Raw genomic sequence first — 22,720 nt, 5'->3', positions numbered from 1 at the left:
CACTGAATATGGAGGTAGATTTGGACACTCAAACCCCTGGGAGGGGGTGAGGACAACAGTAATATGTTGTGATGCCAATTAGACTGGATTACATGTGTCTAGTGGACACGTGTGTGAATTTGACAGCTATGTATGGGGCAAGATTTTTTTTTGTGGGAACAGATTGATCTTTTTTTTTTCCAGGTGAGAGTGGGATGTTGGGGATAGGTAGTAGGTATATTTGGGGAGGTAGGTTGGGTAGGTTAACAGACAAGACAAACAAGATGCATACAGAGGTGGTATGTGAGACATGTGGGGGTAATCATCTTGATGGGGAGGTGTGTTTGGAAATCGGAAGCCCACAAACCCCCAAGTGGTAACAGTGGGACTGAGGTCCCCACCTATGGGCAGTCACCACTGCACCTTCACAACCCAGAAGGTGGCTGTGCTGGGGGCTGAGTTGCAGAGCCAAGCTGACTCTCTAATCATGACATGCGGCCCTTGAGCTGGCGTAGAATATCACCAAACTGCTGGTTGATCTCTCTATGCACCACAACCCTGACCTGGTGACAGGTGCCTGTCTGTGCCCACTCCCAGGGGGAGTGAGCCCCATCTCCTGAGATGGTTCCACCCAAAGGTGGTGCAGGACCAACAGACATGGAGGTCCCGGGTTGGGCACATGACATGCTGGTGCCCAGTGCTACGGCCAGCTGAGGTGGGACAGGTGGATCCACTAGGACCAGCCTTCCCAAGCATGCTATAGTGTTTAGATTTCATCATCATATGTGGGTTAGTAATAGTCAACACATTCCAGGGTTAGGTATAACAGCATGCATAGATATTACCATTAACCCAGACACCAGATATGGAACAGTTGCATAACAAACAGAACACATGCATATATGGGACCACACTGGTAATAAGAACAGCATGCAGGTACATTGATGACACCATGCCACCAATGTTGGAATAATTCAATATAGCACATGCACGGGAACCATTAAAATATTTATCAAACAATTGGACATTATCAGAGTTATTACATACCATTTGGGGTGGGTATGTTGACTATGGCTGGAGATATGGTGGGGGGAGATATCAATTAACAACTAGTATATTCCTGTAGTCCACATTACTTTCTTAGTCAGTGCTGTTATCTATACCTTACAAGTCTTACTACTCTACCCTATAACCTTAGTTTGGATACTGATATGGCTGTTGTCATCATTACAAATTAACTGGTTTTACCTGCAGTATACACATCATACCTGGTATACCTGTGAAGGGAATGTTTGTTAACACTAACTGTTTCTACACATTCTCCCAGATTCCAGGTTGATGTTGTGCACATAGCTATCCAACTCTTTCGGCACAGACTCTGGACCTGTGTTGACCACATGCTGGTGTGCCAAGACATATCTAGAATATTGCCCTCTTCCCCCTTTCGTGACCTGACACACACATATACATGCTTTCCTACACAGTTATATTATGTAGCACAGTGTGGGTGACAGTGAATAGTGATACTTTATTATTCAGAGAAACTGCAACACTCACAATTCCCTACATTACCAGAGTGAGCAGTACCAGTACAGGTTATAATGGTCTGTATTTCTCAGCACAGTGTTCGTATCCGACATACCTGTGGGAGCAATGTTTGTTAGTGCTACCTGACTGCTGCCACACAAAGTTCCAGATTACACATTAGTATTATGCACATACATCTCACTCTGTTACTGTCCACACTCTGGTCACAGCTTGACAACATGGGAGTGTAGATAGGACAGTAATATCTCCTAACAGTTTTTGGGGTTGCTACAGTGACAGGTGTGTTCTCGTAGATGTTTGACAATAACTTGTATTCCCTGTTTGCTGGCTTAACATCTGGGATCATCCCACAGACTTACCAGGGGGAAAGGGGGAGAGGCAGCAGATATGGACCCTTATACTGGAAATTCTGGCCTCATCTGTACAGTTGTTGGGTATGATTCTGTATGCAGCCTACTTCCACTCCCAGGATTCAGACCATGGCTGTGTCTGCTACAACTTAAACACTGTCCATTACATTTGTGTCTGTATATAGATATTGCTGTATAGCTCCTATCTGCTTTCTGTCTTATTAATCCCCCATGCTTTTGCATTCTGACCTTGTATTGCAATACTCTTATACAGATTTCCTAGACAGTTATATGTTGTAGGACAGTGTGGGTGACAGTGATGTGTAATACCTCATTATTTAGAGCAACTTTATCAGTCTCAATGCCATACAATACCACTGTGAACAGTACCAGTACTGGGTATCATTCTTGTATTTCTGGGCACAGTGTTGGTATCTGACAGACCTGTGGGAGGATTTATTAGCACTACCTGAATATTCCCACACACAGCACCAGATTCCACATTACTATTTTGCACATACATCTCATTCTGTTACTGTAACACTCTGATCACAGCTTGACAAGTTGGGGTGTAAATGGGACGTATGTGGCTTCTTACTCACATAAGGTATTGGGGAGTTGCTAGTGTGCCAACTCTGTTCTCATAGATGTGCGTCAATCAGTTGTATTTCCTGTTTGCTGCCTATACATCTGGGATCATCCCACTGATTTCCCAGAGGGACAGGTTGATAGGCAACAGATATGGGCCACTTTAATAGACATTCTGGACATATCTGTACAATTGTGGGGTATGATTCTGCATGCAGGCTACTACCATTGTCAGGATTAGAACTGTGTCTGTGTGTGCTAAAAAAAACAGTTCACATCTCAGTTGCATGTGCTATTCGTTTTTTGTTGTCTGCATTTTCCCCTGTTTACCTTCTATGTGTCTAGCAGTTGTACTAAATGGCCTCTGGGGATTACACCTGTCATATACAGGCATTCTTACACATTCAATTTATGGTGCACGGTGTGGGTAACAGTGATTAATACAACAGTATTATTACATGATTGCAAATCTACATTACCATATGATACCAGAATATACACATGCAGTCCAGCAGTTAGACCTGTTTTGTCAGGCTACTAGACTTTTATTGACATACAAACAATATGAGACTCTTCCTGTCATATTCTCTAGTGTATGCAGTACTTGCCTTGAACAATACAGGATTTATACAGGCAATTAATTTACTACTACTTTTAGTTTTATTTCCTATGACTGTAAATGCGTGAGTATTACTGACCTGCCTCGCATCGCAACCTCGCCAGGCAACTGATGTGGGCGTCCTGGTTTGCAGCCCACTCCATTGCAGCTGTGGGGGACATAAGAGAAATATTTAGCCATACCTATCCATGATATACCTGAGATGGCAATTATTACACACATACTGGGGTGATACTTACACACGACTGGAACATCCCCTGCTGCTCTAGCATCTTGGAGCCACTCCTCCAAGAGGTCCCCCTTACACCGCTTCAGGTCGGCATTGTAGTGCCTGACCTGTTCACCAGTTCGGGGTATGCCAGTGGCACTGGTGAGGTCATGGGCGAGGTGGTCTCAGGCCTCTGCCTTATATTGGGAGCCCTGGTACTGGCCCTGCAGCAGTCTCTGATCATGGTCTTTGACAAGGAGTCCTGCCATGACCTTCGACTCCTGGATGCACCAGCGCTGTGCCCGAATGCGCATACTTTCTCCCCTTACTGCCATAGTGCCTGCAAGGGGAAGCTACAACCAGTTATGAGATGTACTCTCACCCCTTGAGTTTAAGTAGGGCCAATTTCCTGCACTTTTCCATGATTGGCCGGTTTTGAAAAGGCTAAGCTATGGGCAAACCTGCTTACCTAAGGTTGGCATTGTTTAAAGAGGTATACTACTGGGCACAATGGGTTAGCTGGTCTACCCATTGCTTACACCTCCTAATGCTGGCCTGTGCAATGCTTAGCATTGCTTACATTAGACTTTGCATTATATTTCCTTTTTAGCATTGATTTCTTATTCATTCCATCTTATATATCTGCCTGGTATCCATGATTAATGTGTATGTACACTCTATGGGGTACTTGTGTTTTATTGAGGACTTCAACACTCTATTACAATTACACCTCACTTCTGGGCTTACTGCTGTACTTCAGTTCACTTATTTATGTTATGTAGTGGGTTATGGAACATATGACTATATACTGATGCCTTTCACAGGTTCCATTTGGTTTTACTAGGGTGAGGACGTGTTTGCTGATATCTCATTCTATTGTGTTTCTGTGATGGCTTGGTGGTTAACTATGGTGTATAGGGTCCTGGGTTCGAGACCTTAATGGTTGTTTATTTTGTTGATGGGCAGAACAAGGGCTGTAGCATACAGCGTGATTAAGGCACTTTCGGGCAGTTGTAAGTGGGTTTGCATGAAGCATTGTTAACCTGCTGTTACATCTGCTTACAGACAGCTAGCTTTTGAACTGCTTAACCAGTGTAGGCATTGCTTACCGCCGCGCAAATGGGTTTAAGCCCACTTACTATGCTTACTACTGCTTATTTGTGCTTAAACCTGCTTACTAGTGCCTTATTCATTATGACACTGACACCTCACATGTGCTGCAGTACTCCAATTCATAAAAATATGTTATTTAGTGGGTTATGCAAATATTATTCATAATGTGCTTTGCCATAGAAAACCAAATCTGCTGCAGTGGGACTCGAACCGAGAATGCCTGCTCGTAAGGTGAATGCCCTGCACACTACACTATTGCTATGCTGCTTCATTTTCGTATATCTTCCTTGTTATCCTCTTCAGCCATTTAAGCTGCATTAGCCATAGCTAAGCGATGGGCACACCCATGCACCTACAGTTAGCTTTAATGGGATTTAAAAAAAAAATAAAGAGTTTCTTCATTTTATTTATGTATACTGTTGCTGTTGTACACAAAGGGGACTGTTGGTGGGGATATGCAAACACCTATGAGCAGTCTCTCTCATTTCATACCCCTTTCTGCTGTTCTTCATTGCAGGGGTATGTATATTCTGACAGCTCTGCTCCCAGACATGCCCCCTGCACTCTTACACGCTTCATGTAAGCCTAGGAGCTCAGGCAGCATGCCTCATTACTATGCATGGTGCTCTGCCATCCTGCCCCTAAATGGCTATCTACATGCAGGACTAAGCTAGTCCTGCATGGAGGAATAGTAAATCCAGGGGATTGTGTCTGTTACTGTACTGAAACTGAGAGATAACATCTTTTGTTTATGGCCCAGCTATAAAGTAACTTAACCTCAACCATTCTTCTAAGGTTTTGCAAGTTAATCTTCTGTGTTTCAGTCTCCCCTGTTAAAATATATATAGATAAACTGTTACAATAGTGCATAAAAAAATCTCTTCAGCACACATGTCTATACAATGCGACATATAGCTCTAATACATTTGTCACACAGGCATATGACTCGTTGATATTCACGAATGACACACAACCACTTACAAAATTCCAGATAGCTGGGCTGGGAGTATCGCATTTTGTTACATTTCTATATAAATCATATTAATATTCACAAATGACATATAATTATTTAGAAAATTCCAGATAGCTAGGCTGACAATATTTCCTTTTGTGACAGGCTCCATGTCAGAAGTTTGAAAACCAGTCCTGCAATTCTGGTCACTTTGCAAACAGACTGAGATGCATTAAAAATCAGAGAATTCTGGTGTTCACATTTCTACCTTGAAGACTTTCCACACTCATGTTACTTATATATATTAACTCTGATATCCATTGTTTCAAAGTAGGAGGAAGAATTTAAGATAGCACAACTTCATACTTTGTGTATATTATTCCAAAGTGACACTTTCAATTTCACTGTTCAAAGATCAGTTTTGGTCCTTATAATTGGCAAGTAATATCTCTCAAAAAACTGATTAGTATTTATGGAAGGATAGGGTAGTACCTATGAAAAGGAAGATGACGGATAACTTCACAAAATTAGAAAAAGACAGGGGCAGAAAACTACAGAGCACTTAGCTTGGCATCAATGGATAGAATATGATGAACTCACAAATAGAGAAACTGCCTATAGAGAAATTAGACTTCAATCTGGCATAGATTTCAGCCAACATGGATGTACAATGAGAAGGTCATATAGTGAAAATCTTGCAGATTTTTAATTGAGTACTAAAGAAAATAAACTGAGTGTGCACAGCATGACACAAAAGTTTATGAACCAAGTTAGATAACCTTGTAACAGGTCCCAGTGTGCTCTCTTTGGTAAAATACTGACAACAAAAGTATACACAGGGGATAATAAAAGGAATCCACAAAGAAGAAATGGGATCTACAGGTGACATACAATTATTCAGTTCTTGGATGGCTTGTTTTAAATATCCATAAAACTGACATTGCAGAGAGCCTGCAAGAAAAATTATGACACATGACTCAAAGATGTATAATAGCACTGCACAGATGATGGGATAGTAAAATAGGAATGGATTTTAAATTTTGGAGTTATTCATTTATTTATATTTGTTGACTTGGATACTCCGATTAAGCAAAACCCCTTTTCAGTGGAGGTCTGGGGAGAAAAGCAGAATGTTTATATAATAAAACATAATCATTAGAAACACAACATGTGATTACAAATTTTAAACTACCCAAAGTGGATCTGAGAAATACAAAAAGGTTCCAAAAACATAAAGAGAAAAATAGCATACATATGTTATATACAAAAACAGGGTGGCAAAAATGTGCATGTTGCCTATACTCAAGTAGAAAAGAGAATGGTTATAAGAATATACAGTTAAGCATGATGAGATGGTAAGGTTAAGCAAATCAGGAGTACAAACAAGAGGTGGACAGGTACTGTTTGAGTCTGGCTTTAAAGTTTTTTTTAGTTCTCATTGTTCAATCAGTATGTCGTTCCACAGTTTAGTGACATAACTTTAGTAAAGTGAGTTGCCAGATACAGTTTTAGATTTACAAGAAATTAGGAGACATTTATTTCCTAAGAGCACTTCCCTTGTAGTTGAGTATTGCTGGAGAATGTTTTTTTTTAAATTAGGACAATTTTTAGGTTTATAAATTATGTTGTTTGCAGTAATGAGTTGTGTGTAGCAGAGACATTGAAGAATCTGAATCCAGTATAATTGTTTAAGGGCAGCACAGTGATGTGTTCTGCATGGAAGGTTAGATGTGAATTTAGCTGTCTTGTTCTAGAATGCAGCCAGTTTCTTCATATATGTTGAGTGCAGGCTAGTAAGATTGGGAACTGCATAAAGAAATGATGGGAGAAGATAATATGAAACTATGGTTTTCCTAGCAGATTGTGAGAGATATGGACTAGTTCAAGCGCAACAAGTTTTAGATGTGTTTTTTAATGGCTAGAAGAATATAATGCTCACATTTTAGGTTTTCTTCTCTTGTAACACCAAACATTTTACTCTTAGATACAATTTCTATTGTAGTATTATCTTTTTATGTAATGTTAAAGGTTTGGTTTTGGTTCTGTTTTGGTACGAATAGCATTAACTTTCCTTTTTTTTTGCATTTAAGATTAGGTTAGAGGTCTGTAACCATAGATATAGCCATAGATACAGATTGAAGATTTATTTTAACGGTGTGTGTGTGTGTGTGTGTGTGTGTGCGTGTGTGTGTGTGTGTGTGTGTGTGTGTGTGTGTGTGTGTGTGTGTGTGTGTGTGTGTGTATGAGTGTACATGTTGACATTAAATAGTTATATAACTCATATTTGGGTGTAAAATACTTCCAACAACATATACAAACTAACAAGTAGATTATTTAGATTAAGTTGTGCACGCATCTAGTAAAAATCAATGTCAGTGGCTCAACTGGTAGCACACTTGCTTTCAGTGTTGGAAGATCAGAAGGCTGTGGATTCTATTCCCACATTAGGTGCTTGGATTAATTTTTCCAATACTGGCAGTGCAGTGCAGCAAAAGGTTAGTACTGTAGTCCTGTGTTTGCCATCCTTTGGATGAGATGATAAACCCCAAGTTCCCATCTGCACTTATCAAAAAAGAGTAAGGGTTTTTTATTGATATATACATCACATAGTATTTACATATTTACATACTTACATTATTTACAACTATTTACAAATCACCATACATTGTAAGCTTCAGTTTAAGCATTCCCTCCCCACTCCATTATCCACAACCAAAATATTATTTTCTCCAAAATCTTTGCCAAAGTCCATTTAACATTGTATTTAATTTCATTTAGTCTCTCATTCCATATAGTCCATGAAACATAAAATATTATTCTGTCCATTTCTTCACTTCTTCCTGTTTCTATTATGTCCATATTTATTTGCTCAAATTTTAACAAACTTTTCACCCTATTATGTTTACATATTTCTTTCCACAAATTATGAACTCTTTCATATTTCAAAAACATATGCTCAGTAGGCTCAAACTGTTGACAATTATTACATATTCTATTTTGCTTTTTTGTATGGCATATTTGCCTTAACTGGCAATTTTCTAATATACAATCTCCATAAAAAATCATTACATTATTTAATCTTTTTATAGTTGTTATATCTAATACTGGAAGAAGCACACAGATGACCACACTGGAAAGCATAAAACATAAAACTTTAATTCACACAAGGACAAGTGCTTTCAGAAAATCCTTGATCAGGTCCATAAAAACAGTAGACACAAACAACCATATATACTGTCAACTAGCCAATCATATGTAGTATTAAAATCTCCTTCCTCTCAAAATAGGTTTATCGGGAGAACACCATTCAAATCTGTTTTTTATCTGCTAAAAATTCAGCTATCCAATAGGATTCACCGCTTTCCATTTTAATTTGAATGTCACCTTCCCTAGCATTAATATTAATCTGTAATACCATAAAGGAAAAATCATGCCCACTATTCAGTGTAACATGCCATGCTAACGTGTTATGTTTGACTCCTGTCCTAATATCCATTAGGTGTTGCAGTATTCTGTCTTTCAGCTGTCGATTAGTCTTTCCCAGATAGAATGAAGAACATTGCCCACAAATAGCCAAATTAATAACATTCATAACATTCATAGTATTACAATTGGCATAAAGCCGTGGTTGGTAAACTTGATTGCAAACTGGATGAACAAATATGTTTCCTTGGCTTTATGGTAGTAATATGAGAGCTCAAGCTAGAGGTAATGCCAGCCCTAATTTGTTGATATTTTGTCTAAAATATACTAATGACATTAACATGATTTGTAATATAGTGAATGATAATTGGAAAATTCTGATGACCGATGAGAAGTTAAAGAAATGTGTGGGTGGTCAGCCTTGTTTTGTATTTAAAAAATATTGCTTGAACCTTAAGAGAAGGCTATGTAAAGGATTACAACAAAGGAAGGTCCTACAGTCCAATATGAATGGGACTTTTCCATGCATGCGTTATAAAGCATGTGCATTTATTGCCACAGAAAGCATATCTGTTCATCCAGTTAGCAAACATGTTTACCAACGATGGCTTTATACCAACTATAATACTATGGATGTTATTCATTTGGCTACGTGTGGGCAATGTTTCATAATGCTTAAGTACCATTCCTTTCTATTTTTCTCACATTATTCTTTTTTTTAATTTTCCATAACACGATTTTGTTTTGATACTCTTTCATTTCTTCATTCACAATGTGTTTACTTATTTTTTTAACTTCTATTCCTTCCCACAGTTCTTTGTATTTGTAATATAGTATCATTTCTGTTAAGGTTTTATTTTCCTTCATAATTCCTTTAATACCTTCTATAAAATTAAAGATGCTGCATGTACTATTGGGTTTATTAAACCCAAGCCTCCTTGCTCTTCTTTCATATATAGAATCCCTCTCTTGACTGGATTCAGTCTACAACCCCATATAAAATAAATTATAATCATCATTAGTTCCTTTTCATACTTAATAGAAATCATATAGATGTTAGCTAAATAAAAAATGTTTCCTATCACCATGGTGTTCAACAAGTGTGCTTTTTTCTATATGAAATCTATATTATTTCCAAAAATTAGTCATATCCTTTACGTCTTTGAGTACGTGATCCCATTGTTGCAATCTGTATTCATTTCTTCCAAATATTATTCCCAATATAGCTATATATTTTTGCATTGAATTCAAAACCTTCTATCATACCTTCAAAACCAAATCCTTTACTTTTCTCTTTATTTGTACTTAAATCAATTTTTTTAATTTATACTTAATTGTTCATTTACCTTTTCCATCCATACTTTATTTTTAGCAATTAATACAATATCATCTACATAATTATACATTATTTATTTATTTATTTATTTATTTATTTATTTTCAGTTTGATTACTGGGGAAGTCCACTGTGCCTGAAAGTGCCCATTTTCAGTGGAGACCCGGGGAGAAAAGCTCCATAAGCAATACAATAAGGGTTACATAATTTTAAAGGTATAATACATGTATAATATTCATACAGTAAGGAAATGCAAATGCATAAAATGTACATCATAAAACACAGTTAACAGATAATAGAGAACACAGTTTACAGGTGTTTCCATTCAGAGCGGCATGATCAACTGTCTGTAAAATAAAAGATCTAAGGTTTTTGTGTTATACTGGTAGGGGGGGGGACAGTTTTCATGCAGTTGTTCTAATTAAGTAAGGTAAATACTTGCTGTGCAGTCAATAGAAATACTTTGATATTTACAATATATACATACTTGGAATCAAGTGAGAGATTGCTTAATCAGTGACTGACAGTATGAGTATGTTGCAGGAGAACAGAAATATGAGTTAGAGGGAAGAGAGGAGCAAGGAGTATGAAGAGCTCATTGGGGAATTCCCTTAAATTTAGGTAGAGTGTAAGCAGGAACATTTCCATTTGAATGACAGGTATAAGAAAAGTTGGGTCTTGAAGGTTTCTGAGTTTGGTATAGTCCTAAGTGAAGGAGGGAGAGAGTTCCATTTCTTGCCTAGAGAGAAAGAGAGGAGAAGCTGGCCAGCAGGTCATTTGGGTTTGTGGATGGAAATTACATTTTGGTGTTCGGATCTCAGAGATCTATTTGGGATGTATGGGGGAAGGATGTTTGTTAAGGCTGGGCATTTATCTGGGTGAAATATTAATTTGTGAGCGGTGGTTAGTTGTAGATAGTCTAGGTGGTTAGAGAGTTTGTAGGGTAAGGCAGTAATGAGTGGAGGTTTTGGATTTTGTTGCAAACTTAGAGATCTTATTATAGCAATTTTCAAGTTTGGAGGCATTGGAAGAAGTCAGATTAGTTAGAAGAGGGGCTCCATGTAGTAAAGATGATAGAAGGTATGTAGTTGCCAAGGTATGCCTACAGGAGTTGAAGAGAAAGAGGTTATTACTATAGGGCATACCTAATTTTTGGTGGGTTTTCTTTATGTTTTGTTGAATGTGGATATCGAATTTAAGGTGTTCGTCTATGGTAATGCCAAGAAGTTTTGCAAAAGGGACCACTTCTATTGCAGTTGTACTTCCTTCAAAATTTTGTATCCGCCTATACTTGACATTTTATTAATTTCTTTCACTGTTACATTCATAACTGAGAAAATTACACTACTAGTTAGGTAGCCCTGCTTCATTCCAAAATTCTATTTTTATTTCTTCCTCAATTCAGCCATTTACATTTAGTTTCACACAATTCCTTTCATAAACAGATTTTATTACTTGCAATATTTTATTGCTTACATTATATGCCTGCAAAATTCTCCACAATGATTTGTACTACTAACTGAATATTATCATAGGCATTAGTTAAACCCCTATCATAACCTTCGCTTCTATATTTTTATTCATATCATCAACTATTTCTCTTATTATCCATAATAACTCTTGACTTCCTTTCCCTTTTCTTCTGAATACATTTTGGTCATATATTTTATCCATTTTTTGTAGCCTTTTTTGTTATTACTCCCATAAAAAATGTTATAATCTGTATTATTCAATGTTATATGTCTCCAGTTTTTTTATCTCCTCTTTATTTCCTTTTTTAAATATAAATTTTATAACTCCTATACATATCTCTTTCTCATCAATTCCAGTTTCTGACCATCATTCATAATTTCTATAAAATAATTTTTTGCCACTCTTTCATTTCTTTATACATGCCATATTCAGTTCCATCCAATCCTGTTAAAGAATTCATGTTAATATCTTTTAGAATTTCATTCAATTCTTTTATAGTTATTTGTTATTCTAAATACTCATTATCTTCATTATTTAAATTTTCACCTTTATAAATTTGGTCTATGTTTTCTTCTCTTTTAGCAAATAATTCCAAAACATATTCTTTATTTATTTTTTATTTTGTATATTCTTTCTTGCTGTCTTATTTGCTTACCTTCCTTATTTTTTAATTCTCTTATTTTTCATTCTTTTATAATTTTACTCAAATATGGTGCTACCTCTTTTTCAGGGGCAGCTCGTGCTATAGGACTGCAGGACTGCAGCCCCCCACCTGTAGAAAAGAAAGAAGAAAATCCCCCCACCTGTACAAAAGAAAGAAGAAAATCCCCCCACCTGTACAAGAAAATAAAAAAAAATCATGAGTCCCGGAACTTCATGCATGCATGCTTGGAGTTCCTGGTATTCACAGAACTCCAGACTGCTGTGTTAGGCAGTCCAGAGAGAGGAAATAGGCGTCTCTGCCCTGCCAGCCCAGAAGTCTGTGCTGTGATGACTGCACAGACTAGAAGGAAACTAGACTGCATCATTGGCAGGCTGGAGCCTTCAGCCTATTCTCTTGGAGCCAAGCCAAATCAGAAACCAGCTATTTACATGCGTGGGCTGAGGAGAAGACTACAGGGGAGCTTGCGTTGGAAACTAGCTGTTAGCTTGCAGCAGTGTGTGTGGAACAGAGGAAGACTACAAAGGAGCTTGTTTTCAAGGGGAACAATTGGATTAGCTGCAGTGTGGAACAGAAGACTAGATCACCTACCGGGGTGCTTCAGGTAGTGTGTGTGTGTGTGTGTGTGTGTGTGTGTGTGTGTGTGTGTGTGTGTGTGTGTGTGTGTGTGTGTGTGTGTGTGTGTGTGTGTGTGAAATGCCCCAGTTGCTATATACTGGGGGCTAGAGAGAACACAGGGTGGTGGGTAGAGAATACTCAGGCTTGAGCCCTGTACCTTGGGTGTAGGTGGCAAGGGCCTGAATTCCCTATCCACCACCATTTGTAAAATAAATTTGCAGATGTTTGCCTCATATTTGTTCTGTTCCTTATAAAATCTGTGGTTTCTGTGTGTTTGTTTTTCCTAACAAAGTCAGTAGTGCTGTAATGCACTGGTAGCATTGTTGCCTGACAGCTACAGGTTCTCTGGTTTGATTCTTGGTTGGGGTGCCTTTGGTGTGGAGTCTGCATGTCCTCCCATCTTACAAGGAACATGTGTCTGGAGTGTTTCTCCCTGCTCTGCTGAAAATTGGCTTTTGTTCCAAGTCAGACTTTCCTGGTTAACAAATGTTAAATAAAAATAGCAGGCATTTGAATTTCAGACTACATATTCCTCAGAAAGTGCATGGTAACACAAAACCTTTTATTCTAGCAATTTTCTAAGTTATTTGAAGTTTGTCCCTATTTTTGGGACTGTATTCCCACATTATTGGCTTCATCCAGGTTTTTTGTGCTAAGGTTGAGAGCTATGGTGAGAACTGAATTTACTGAATATGTTTGGGGGCTGTATTCCCCATTATTGGCTTTGTTCAGGTGTTTTGTGCTAAGAGGTTGACAGTTATGGTGAGAACTGAATTCACTAAATGATAGCCATTTAAGTTTCAGTCTTCCTGTCTTTCACAAAACAGATGATTTGGCATAGTAGTATGTTGCTCTGACTGTTTTGCACAGGGTCCCCTGGGATCATGACTTGGCAGTAAAATGTATGGTGGTAATGCAGCATTTTATTCTAGCAACTTTCCAACATTATACAAGCAATGTTTAAAATGTGTCCCTGGTTTTTGGGCTCCCCCCCCAATAAATGTTGGCTTTTTCCAGATTTCTTGTGCTGCAAAGTTCAGAGATATAGCTGAGTGTCGAGTAGATTTTACAAGGAACTGAGAACTGCAGGGGAACAAAAGTTTAGGGCTGCTTATGCTGAGTCTGACTGCATTGTTAATAGCACAACAGGTAGTGTACTTGCTTTTGATGCAGAAGGCTGTGGGTTCTATTCCTACAGTAGGTAGATGCATTGCTGACACTGTACTGTGTTGTAAAGAGGGTGGATGCTGCAGTCCTTTTTGGTGAAGATACCTAGCAACTATAAACCTGTTATCAGTTTGCCATCCATTCCCTATTGCGATATTACTAGCTTATCATTTTTTTAATGCAACATAGGCAATTTATTCCTCAAGGGCAACAGGCACTTTGTAGATGAAACAATGACATATAAAGTTGTTTGCTAGCAGCAACCTGTTCATTAGTTACATATTTCTTTAATGTGGAATTATTTAGATGACATTTACTTCTTTAGAGTGTGCATATTTACGGATACTGGTGGACTGTAGATGTTTGAGTAGACTTTTTATGATGGAAATGTTCTGAATTGGGCAGTTTTGTCATTAATGGTGCATGCATTTTGTTTCATTGTTTACTGGAAAAATGTTCAAAACAATACATTTAAAATGCCCTCTAACAACTGTACTATATTGTACAAGGAATATAATTTAATACAATCAGGAAGGTGTATCAAAGAGCATGTGTATGTTTCATGTTTAAGGAGCCTATGATTTTGAAAACAGCCCGAAGTTAATCTTTATCTGCCACTGGCAAAATGTATTTTCTTTGAATGTGGGTGTCAATGCTGTTTCAGCGAATGTGAGTTTCAAGGGCAGAGAAGTTTTAATGCTGTCTATTTTCATTGTAAGACTGAATTTCTTTGTTTAGCAGATATCTATTAAAGTTTGTGCTGTAAAATGCAAAATAAAACTTTCAAATGCAATCCAAATCATTGCAGAAGTAAAGCAGTATGTGCATTACAGTGTTTATGGTAAATGGGGCAAAATAACCAAGGAATGGGACATTGGAATGGCTGCAGAGGTGGGGCTCCATTCGACCATAATTTTGTGAGGGGGGAAGGGCAGAAAACTCAAAGATGGCCTCAGCTGAACTATACCTCTCAACTGTCCAGCTTTTTGCAGAATGAATAGATTTTTGTTTCTTATTTTTGGTTTGTTCATAAAATTTGTGGTTTTCTGGCAAGTCATTTAGGAATTAAATCACTAAATAATGACAGACATTGAGTTTCAGACATCATAACCTTCAGAAAAATGCATGCTAAAGCAAGACCTGTACTTTCACTACAGTATTAACTGTCTTAAGTTTATACAAGAGCAATTGTTAGTACTGTTTGCATGTTCCCCCAATATATTTGGCCTTGTCCAGATTTCCTGCATTAAGAGGTTGAGAGGTACATGCAAATAAATCACTTTACAGAATTAGGAATATCCAAACCTCTCAAATGTCCCCAATTTTGGCTCAAAATGTTGCTCTCCCCCTAATAATCCCTCTGCAAAATGGCAATTTTGGAAGAAAACATGGAGGGTTTACAATTATAAATAGCTGTAATGATCAGAGTTATAGATTACTTGTATTTCAGAAATGCATGTAGATGCTCTTATTTTATCAGCTGCTCAAGTTAACAGTACTAATATTAAAAAGGTGTCCCTTCTTTGACAGGTTCCCAGCTGTATTGTGTAGCAATTTTATATTTTTGCATCACATTTTTGGTCTGTTTTTCATACAATTGAGGTTTTTTGGCAAATTAGTGGCAAATCATTAAAGATTGAAGTTAAAAAATAATGGCAGACATTTGAGTTTCAGATTTCATACCCTTCAGAAAATTCATACTAATGCAAGACCAACTACTTTCTAAGTTTATAAGAGCAATATTTAAAAAATGTCCTTATTTTTGGGCCTGTGGCCCACTTCTATGTATGGCTTTGTCTAGATGTCTTGCTGTGAGGTATGAGTGTCAGAGCCATCACTGTCTGCCAGAGACATTTCAAATTGTGACATACTTGCTGCACCCCACTCCCCACTGTAGTGGGTCTGGATATGTCCAAGCAAGGCAAGGAGCAGTTATGCAGTGTAAGTATGCAGAGTATTCCCCCATCCAAGGTAGACCACAAGTACGACCATGGTGTTTCATCTGTCATTGATTTTGTAGAATGTTCTGGTTTTCTGTCATATTTTTATACTGTTGATTTGTGCTTCTTATTATTCAGAAAATGCATGCTGTCACAGTGCCCTGTTGCTCTGTGTTTAAGTAGCAATGCTTTAATGACCATCAGGTAAGTTTGTCGGAGATTGTAAGATGCACGTAAGCTTTAATAAGCATACTGTTAAAGAATTACCAACAGTGAAAGCCTTTTCGTTGTTGCCATACAGAGAATATTTACATAACTAGATAATGTATAAGACTTAGGTACTGAAGTGCATATGACAGTATTTGTAATAAAGGACATGATTACAGTATTTTCAGGAGCTCATTACATTTATTAGAGTCTTGCAGTCATCTTTGCAGGCTTTACCCATAAACTAAACAGAATGCCAATCTAACATGTGTGGTCCATAACTTGTGCACTAATCCTTTAAGCCGTTTATCATGAGCTTGTTTCTTGTTTGCTGTTCATTTTTTACATTGATCATGTCTTCCCCATGAAACAAGTAGATAGTTGTTGTCAGGCAGCAGGTCTTCTTTGGATAAGAAACATTTTTACAAGTGGGGGTATCACACAGAGATTGCTACTTTCAGCATGTTACTTGGTAATTTTATAAAGCTGAATATAAATTATAATTAGAACTGCAGTGCAAGGAGAAGTGGTTTGAGTTGAGTGCTGCTTGTTTTTTTTATACTTGATTCTGACTGGCATGCCAGTAACGTATTTAAAAAGCAATTTATTTTTTCATGCATCACAACCTTTGTGTTTCCATCTAGATATTAAGTAAGTTGTCATGTAGCCAATGCACTGAAATATTTTTTTCTTCTACACTTCATTTTGTCTTGATTGGACTTTCAAAATGATGGTTTGGCACCCAGGGCAGCGTATTTAATTAAAGTTCCAGTTGTGGTTTTGAGCATAACTCCACCCCTTTCTAGTTGGCCACATCCCTTCCCATTGGCCCCAGCCATTCAGCTGTCTCCTGCAGCCCCCCCTTAATATGAAGTCACCATCCACCACTGCTCTTCTTTCTTTCCTTGTGAACACTATTTTTGTTTATATAACAAGTTGTTAATTTTAATTTGATTCACTATATATATATTTATCTTTTTTTTTTCATAAAAGGAATTTTCTTCTGTACTAAGTCTCTAAATATTTCTTGACTTAATATCGGGTCTATATTATGTCAGTGAAATGACATTACAGCAAATGCCATTTTGCCGACACATATAGACCAAAATCTTCAAAGAGCGAAACCCCAGTTCACCAATTTTTTTTCCCATGGAAAAAAATTGCTGGACCAACAAAACACAATATGCCATTTAAAACATGCCTCCCACACCCCCCTAACTAAATATACCAACTCCAAGATCACACTATAGTCAGATAAAGGGCAAGGTTATGGCTCAGGCGAAGCGATTTCTTTCCCTGGGTAAGAAATCGCTGACCTGAGCTTTCACTCTTTTCCGATTTCAGTCTATATGTTTCGACGAAACGACATTTGCTGTAATGCCATTTCACTGACATGATATAGACCCCTTAATATCTTACATATCTCTTTTTCTTTTCTTGTTTTTCTTCCATATGCATTTTAAAAGCACTTTTTTATATTTCTGTTTAAATTGAAGCCACCGAAGAGTCGATTTCTCATAAAATTCTCTCATATTTATATATATGATTTTTCCATAATTCCATAGGTTCTTTTTTTTCTTCTAAATCTAATTCCTTTTCATTAATTCTCTTTATTTCTTTTCCTATTTTTATATATTCTTCATTTCCTGTACTTTAACCCATACAGCCACGATCTGAAGATCCAGCATACTTAATTCCTTTTTTATATAACTTTTAAACTATCAGATATTAAAAAATAACCAATTTCTGTCCTAATTTCATACTTTTTGTAGGTCCAGTGGTTATTCTCCCATAGACTTAGCATTCCACTTCTCAAAATTTCTTAACCATTTTAACATCACAATTTCTCTTATTTTTTCTTAAATTACAATTAAAATCATCCACCACCATAATGTACATATTTACACAAACATACTCAAGAATATTTTTAAACATCCTTCTCTCTCTTTTTTTGTTGCATATGCATATAAAGCTATAATTGTATACACATATTTTTTCCATCTCAAGACTATTACCATAATTCATCATAGTTCCACTATGGTTATATCTAATATATTAATGCTTTGTTGACATAATATGCATATGCCTGAGCATGTTTCTTTCCCCATGTTAAAGACTAATGCACCATTTCAAAGTTTTTCAGTTTATCTTCTTTCTTCCTCTGTTAATAATCTGATATCTTCTAAAACAATAATATGTGTATCTACTCCAACACACCATTGTAATATACCTACTCTCCTCTTAATATTTTTCATACTGTTCACATTTAAAGCTGAGGACATGCAGGTGGTTGGTGTGACAGAGCAAGATGCAGAGGACAGGAAGAAATGGAAACAGGTGATCTGCTGTGGCGACCCCTAACTGGAACAGCCAAAAGAAGATGATGATGATTTTCAGCTTTTAAGAACAGTTAGTATAACATGTTTACCCTTTTCCTTTCTTATTTTCTCTAAGCATTATATTTTCGAATTTTCCTTTTTCTTTAACTCTTTTCCCTATCAAATTATTTTAATTTCTTACTGTGCACCAATCAGCTTCTTACTGACTTGTCTCCTCTGTTTCTTTTTCCTTGTTACTTTCTTTAATGTCATGTATAAGCTCTTTATCAGTCACATGTTTATGTACATTTTCTTGTATAACATATGTTTCTATCTCTTTTTCCTGTATAACTTCATTTTCTTGCATATTCATTTCACATTCTAGCAATGAATGACCAGTATTGCCACATTTTTTGCACTTTAAATAATATTTTTTTTTGCATTATGCCATGTTTTACTACATAAATAACATGTTTTTATTACATTCATTGATTAAATGATATTTTTTTCCACAAAAATAGCAAGTCTTGCTTTGACCCCTATATTTCACAAAGCCCCTAGTACCATGAACATTAATAATGCTAGATACATATTTTCCATTTTCAGTATTACTCCACATTCCCATCCCAAATGTTCTTTCAGTTATTTTGCTTCAACTTTGGTTCTAAACTGGATCATTATTCTTTTTTTTTTGTTTGTAAAAAACTTGCACCACATATTCTGACCATGGATAAATATTTTTGTTTTGCTCATATGCACCCAAAAAATTTTCCATGGCCTGCCCAGTCCCAAATATCAAGTCACAAAAAGTCTCTTTATTAATTAAAATAAATAATCTTACCTCTTTTGCTTTGACACCTAGAGGTACTATGACAGAGTCCCAAACCTCATACCTGTCCAAACTTTCTTCTTTTTTACTTCTCACATGTATTGTATACTTCTTGTTTATTTCTTTTATTTCTCCTTTCTTCTTTGATCCTTCTCCCACAGTTTGTGCATAAGTTTTTATCTCTGGAACTTTTTCTGGCACAGTCTTTTCTTTTCCTTTTTCTTCTATTTTTTTCCATGATGTCACTCCATAAAATTTCTGCCCCACTTGCTGGCTCACTTTGGTTTACCAATTCTTCCAAATAATCATCCTGCACCCCCCCCAATTGGAGGGCTGTAATTATGCATTTTTCAGAGGTAACTGTCTCTCCTACAAACTATCTCCTCTGAACGTTTTCCTCTGAATCCATCTCAGTTACAGCTACAATCTCCTTTTCCTCCAATGTCACTGTTTTTTCTGCACCCACATCATCAGAAAAAAACTTGTGGTAGCGATTCTACCATTTCAAAAACATTTTCACAAACTGTTACTCCATTTTCAGCAAAAGCTGAATCAGCCATATTTTCTCTCTGTTCCCCCTGGCTTCCTCCATACCTGGACAGGAAACAGGAAGTCAGGATGTATAACACACAAAGCCTTCCCCTGACTACCAAGAGTAAGGGAAGTTCCCCAGTGCCATGGCCAAATTTTCTCTAATCAGCATGAATACCGCTGTGAGTCTCTCCTGAAAAGAGATTATAGGCCTAGTTGGACTAACCTGGTCATCAAATAGAAAACAAAACATAAAAAAGAAATTATATGTTTCTGTTGCTCTGGGTTATGAAGAGTTCACATGAGATTATCTTTAATTTCAGTTATTTCCTTGGTATAAAAGCAATCACAATGCAATCTTACAGAAAATTCAGCAGTAATTGTATGAGTGTTCTCTCTCACTAAGTATCTTTTAAAGCATTATTTTTCTCTTCATAGGTCACTGATGCCATAAGTACTCTGAAGGATATCAGTGGTTTGTACTTTATCAGAAATGGAAGAGAGGTATCTGCTGAATATATCTACAATACAGGATTGGAAAGAAATTTTAACAACAGATTATCCTGAGTACAATGAGCCCCTGCAGTTTTTGTGTAACATAAGTGATGTTGGCATAATTGCTCCAAGTGTCCTCTCAGCACTCTTCTATCTTTGGTTTACTTTGTGCATAATTGGAAATGGTTTTGTTTTGTTTATTTTGTTAAAGTGTGAGACTTTAAAAACTGTAACTAACATATGTGTCTTAAACCTGGCTTTTTCTGATACTATTTTTGCCCTTTCTCTTCCTTTTCTGGCAGTATATCATTCCTCAGAATGGATATTTGGCAATGCTATGTGCAAAATTGTGAATGGGGTTTATTTTATTGGCTTTTACAGCAGTATTATGCTACTGACAATTCTGACACTCGATCGATATCTGGCACTTGTTCACCCACATTTGGCTTTGAAGATAAGAACGAGTGGGCATGCATCCATGGTAGTTGGGACAGTGTGGATAATCAGCATTTTGGTTTCTATACCTGCATTTCTGTTTCATGAGACCTGTGACGTTAAAGGCCAAGGGATTCTTTGTGAATACCCTCAGCACCCAGATACAAGAATTAGAGTCTGGAAGTTGGTATCTAGCTTTCTGCAACTTGGCCTCTTCTGTCTGTTTCCATTGATTGTCAATGTCTTTTGCTATGTAAGAATAATAAAAGTGTTATTGTATTGTAAGGGTAAAAGAAAACACAGGGCTGTTAAAGTAATACTGTGCATTGTGTTTGTATTTTTTCTTAGCTGGACACCATACAACATTATGGTTCTGCTCAAGACCTTCGAAGAACTTAATGTAGCTTACTTTATAGAATGTGAAATACGTCATAAAGTTGATTATGCTCTGAATGTTTGTCATAATATAACTTATTTTCACTGCTGTATCAATCCTGTTTTTTATGCCTTTATTGGGGCAAGGTTCAGAAGCCACTTGATATCTTTGTTTTCTACTGGTAAGGTTAAACGGAGTAGCTGTATCAGACAGTCTGTCCTGAGCAGTGGCAATGCTACTGCAGAATTATCTCCATCATCCTCTTTCATTCACCCCCATTCAATTGCACTCCATGAACGCAACTAAGATATGATTTGGATCTTTTCAGACTCATACATACTCAAAAAATAAATGTGTCTGTATAATAAATGGGATGATAACATGTAGGTGACTGCAGTTAAAGTAACCACTGCATCTCCTGAAAGAACACCAGGTAAATAGTCTAATCTAGAACCAGTGAATGAATAATTACCATAATTACCACTTAACACAATGAAATGTACATATATTCAGTTTTTTCTTGTTTAAGAAAGTGGGCAGTTATACACCTACATGTACTGTTTGATTTGTAGGACTTTAACACTCAAAGAAAACAAGAGCTTTGACACAGCTACTGTGAAATTCTAAACAAAGTTTCATTTAAATCATGTTGCCAATTCTGTCTCAGGCTTTGGCAGTTTCTCAAGCCACATAGGCTAATGATGACTCATGGAGACATACACAGAATTATAAGAGATGGTCACTCTCTGCTAAGCCATTAAACTTTGAAATTTTACACTAGTACTGATAATTAATGAAAAATTGCAAGGCAAAACTGTGGCCCATTGAAGAGTATCGAACTTCGTAGAGTAGTGCAGCTCTAACTGTATGCCAGTCTTTATACGGGTTGGAGTCCATATGCTTCCAAGCTCATTATACAAATAATGGTGGAGCTGTACTGATATCAACAATATGTGTGGGAGGCATGATTATAGCTTAGTGCATAAAGCGGGATTGAGACTGATACTATGCCGACCAGGCATAATCTTAGATATAATAATGCACATATGGCAGAATTGTACGTTATAAATTACCCTGTGCAGCACAGAGGAGAGTGGAGATGACGAACTTTGGGATACCTTGGTAGCTACAGGGCAGACTCAACAGTGTTCAGCCTACACTGAGTACAAGTAATGAAATTCATTTAGTGCCTGTTCCTGAATCTCATTGCCTCCATTTGTCATAATGTGTTTATTTGACTTGCAGAGTAGATGTAATATTGGGTATACGTCAATGTGTTTCACTCCTGTTATCACATCATACCAGAGTGGAGCACGTTCTTGCATTTGGAATAACATTGCAGGATAACAGTAATCCACTACAGTGCTAAGTCAGTCCACCTAGAATCCAGCCATTAAGTAACAAGCAGCAAGCCATGTCTGCATAATAGCATTCATGCCTGCTCTATAGAGCTCTGTATAAACCACTGCAGTACTGCTGACATGATATTTCCACAGGAAATTTTTCAGATATCAACAAGTGGTCTGTTCCTACCTCAAGTGTGGCACATAGCAATG

General features: G+C 37.1%; 1 protein-coding gene across 1 annotated transcript in view; it reads left to right on the top strand.

Annotated features, from left to right (window-relative positions):
• Positions 1-21,720, top strand: part of LOC122796412 (C-C chemokine receptor type 5-like) — a 408,146-nt gene extending 386,426 nt beyond the window's left edge. Inside the window, exon 2 of the mRNA XM_044064866.1 lies at positions 20,297-21,720. Coding sequence (XP_043920801.1) covers positions 20,352-21,470 — 1,119 coding nt within the window. The 5' untranslated portion in view covers positions 20,297-20,351 and the 3' untranslated portion in view covers positions 21,471-21,720. The remainder of the gene's footprint in view (positions 1-20,296) is intronic.
• The last annotated feature ends 1,000 nt before the right edge of the window (positions 21,721-22,720 follow it).

Source organism: Protopterus annectens, chromosome 3.part0 (assembly GCF_019279795.1).
Source record: "Protopterus annectens isolate FY-2018-M chromosome 3.part0, PAN1.0, whole genome shotgun sequence".
Classification (NCBI taxonomy): Eukaryota; Metazoa; Chordata; order Ceratodontiformes; family Protopteridae; genus Protopterus; species Protopterus annectens.
This window is presented reverse-complemented; position numbering and strand designations above follow the sequence as displayed.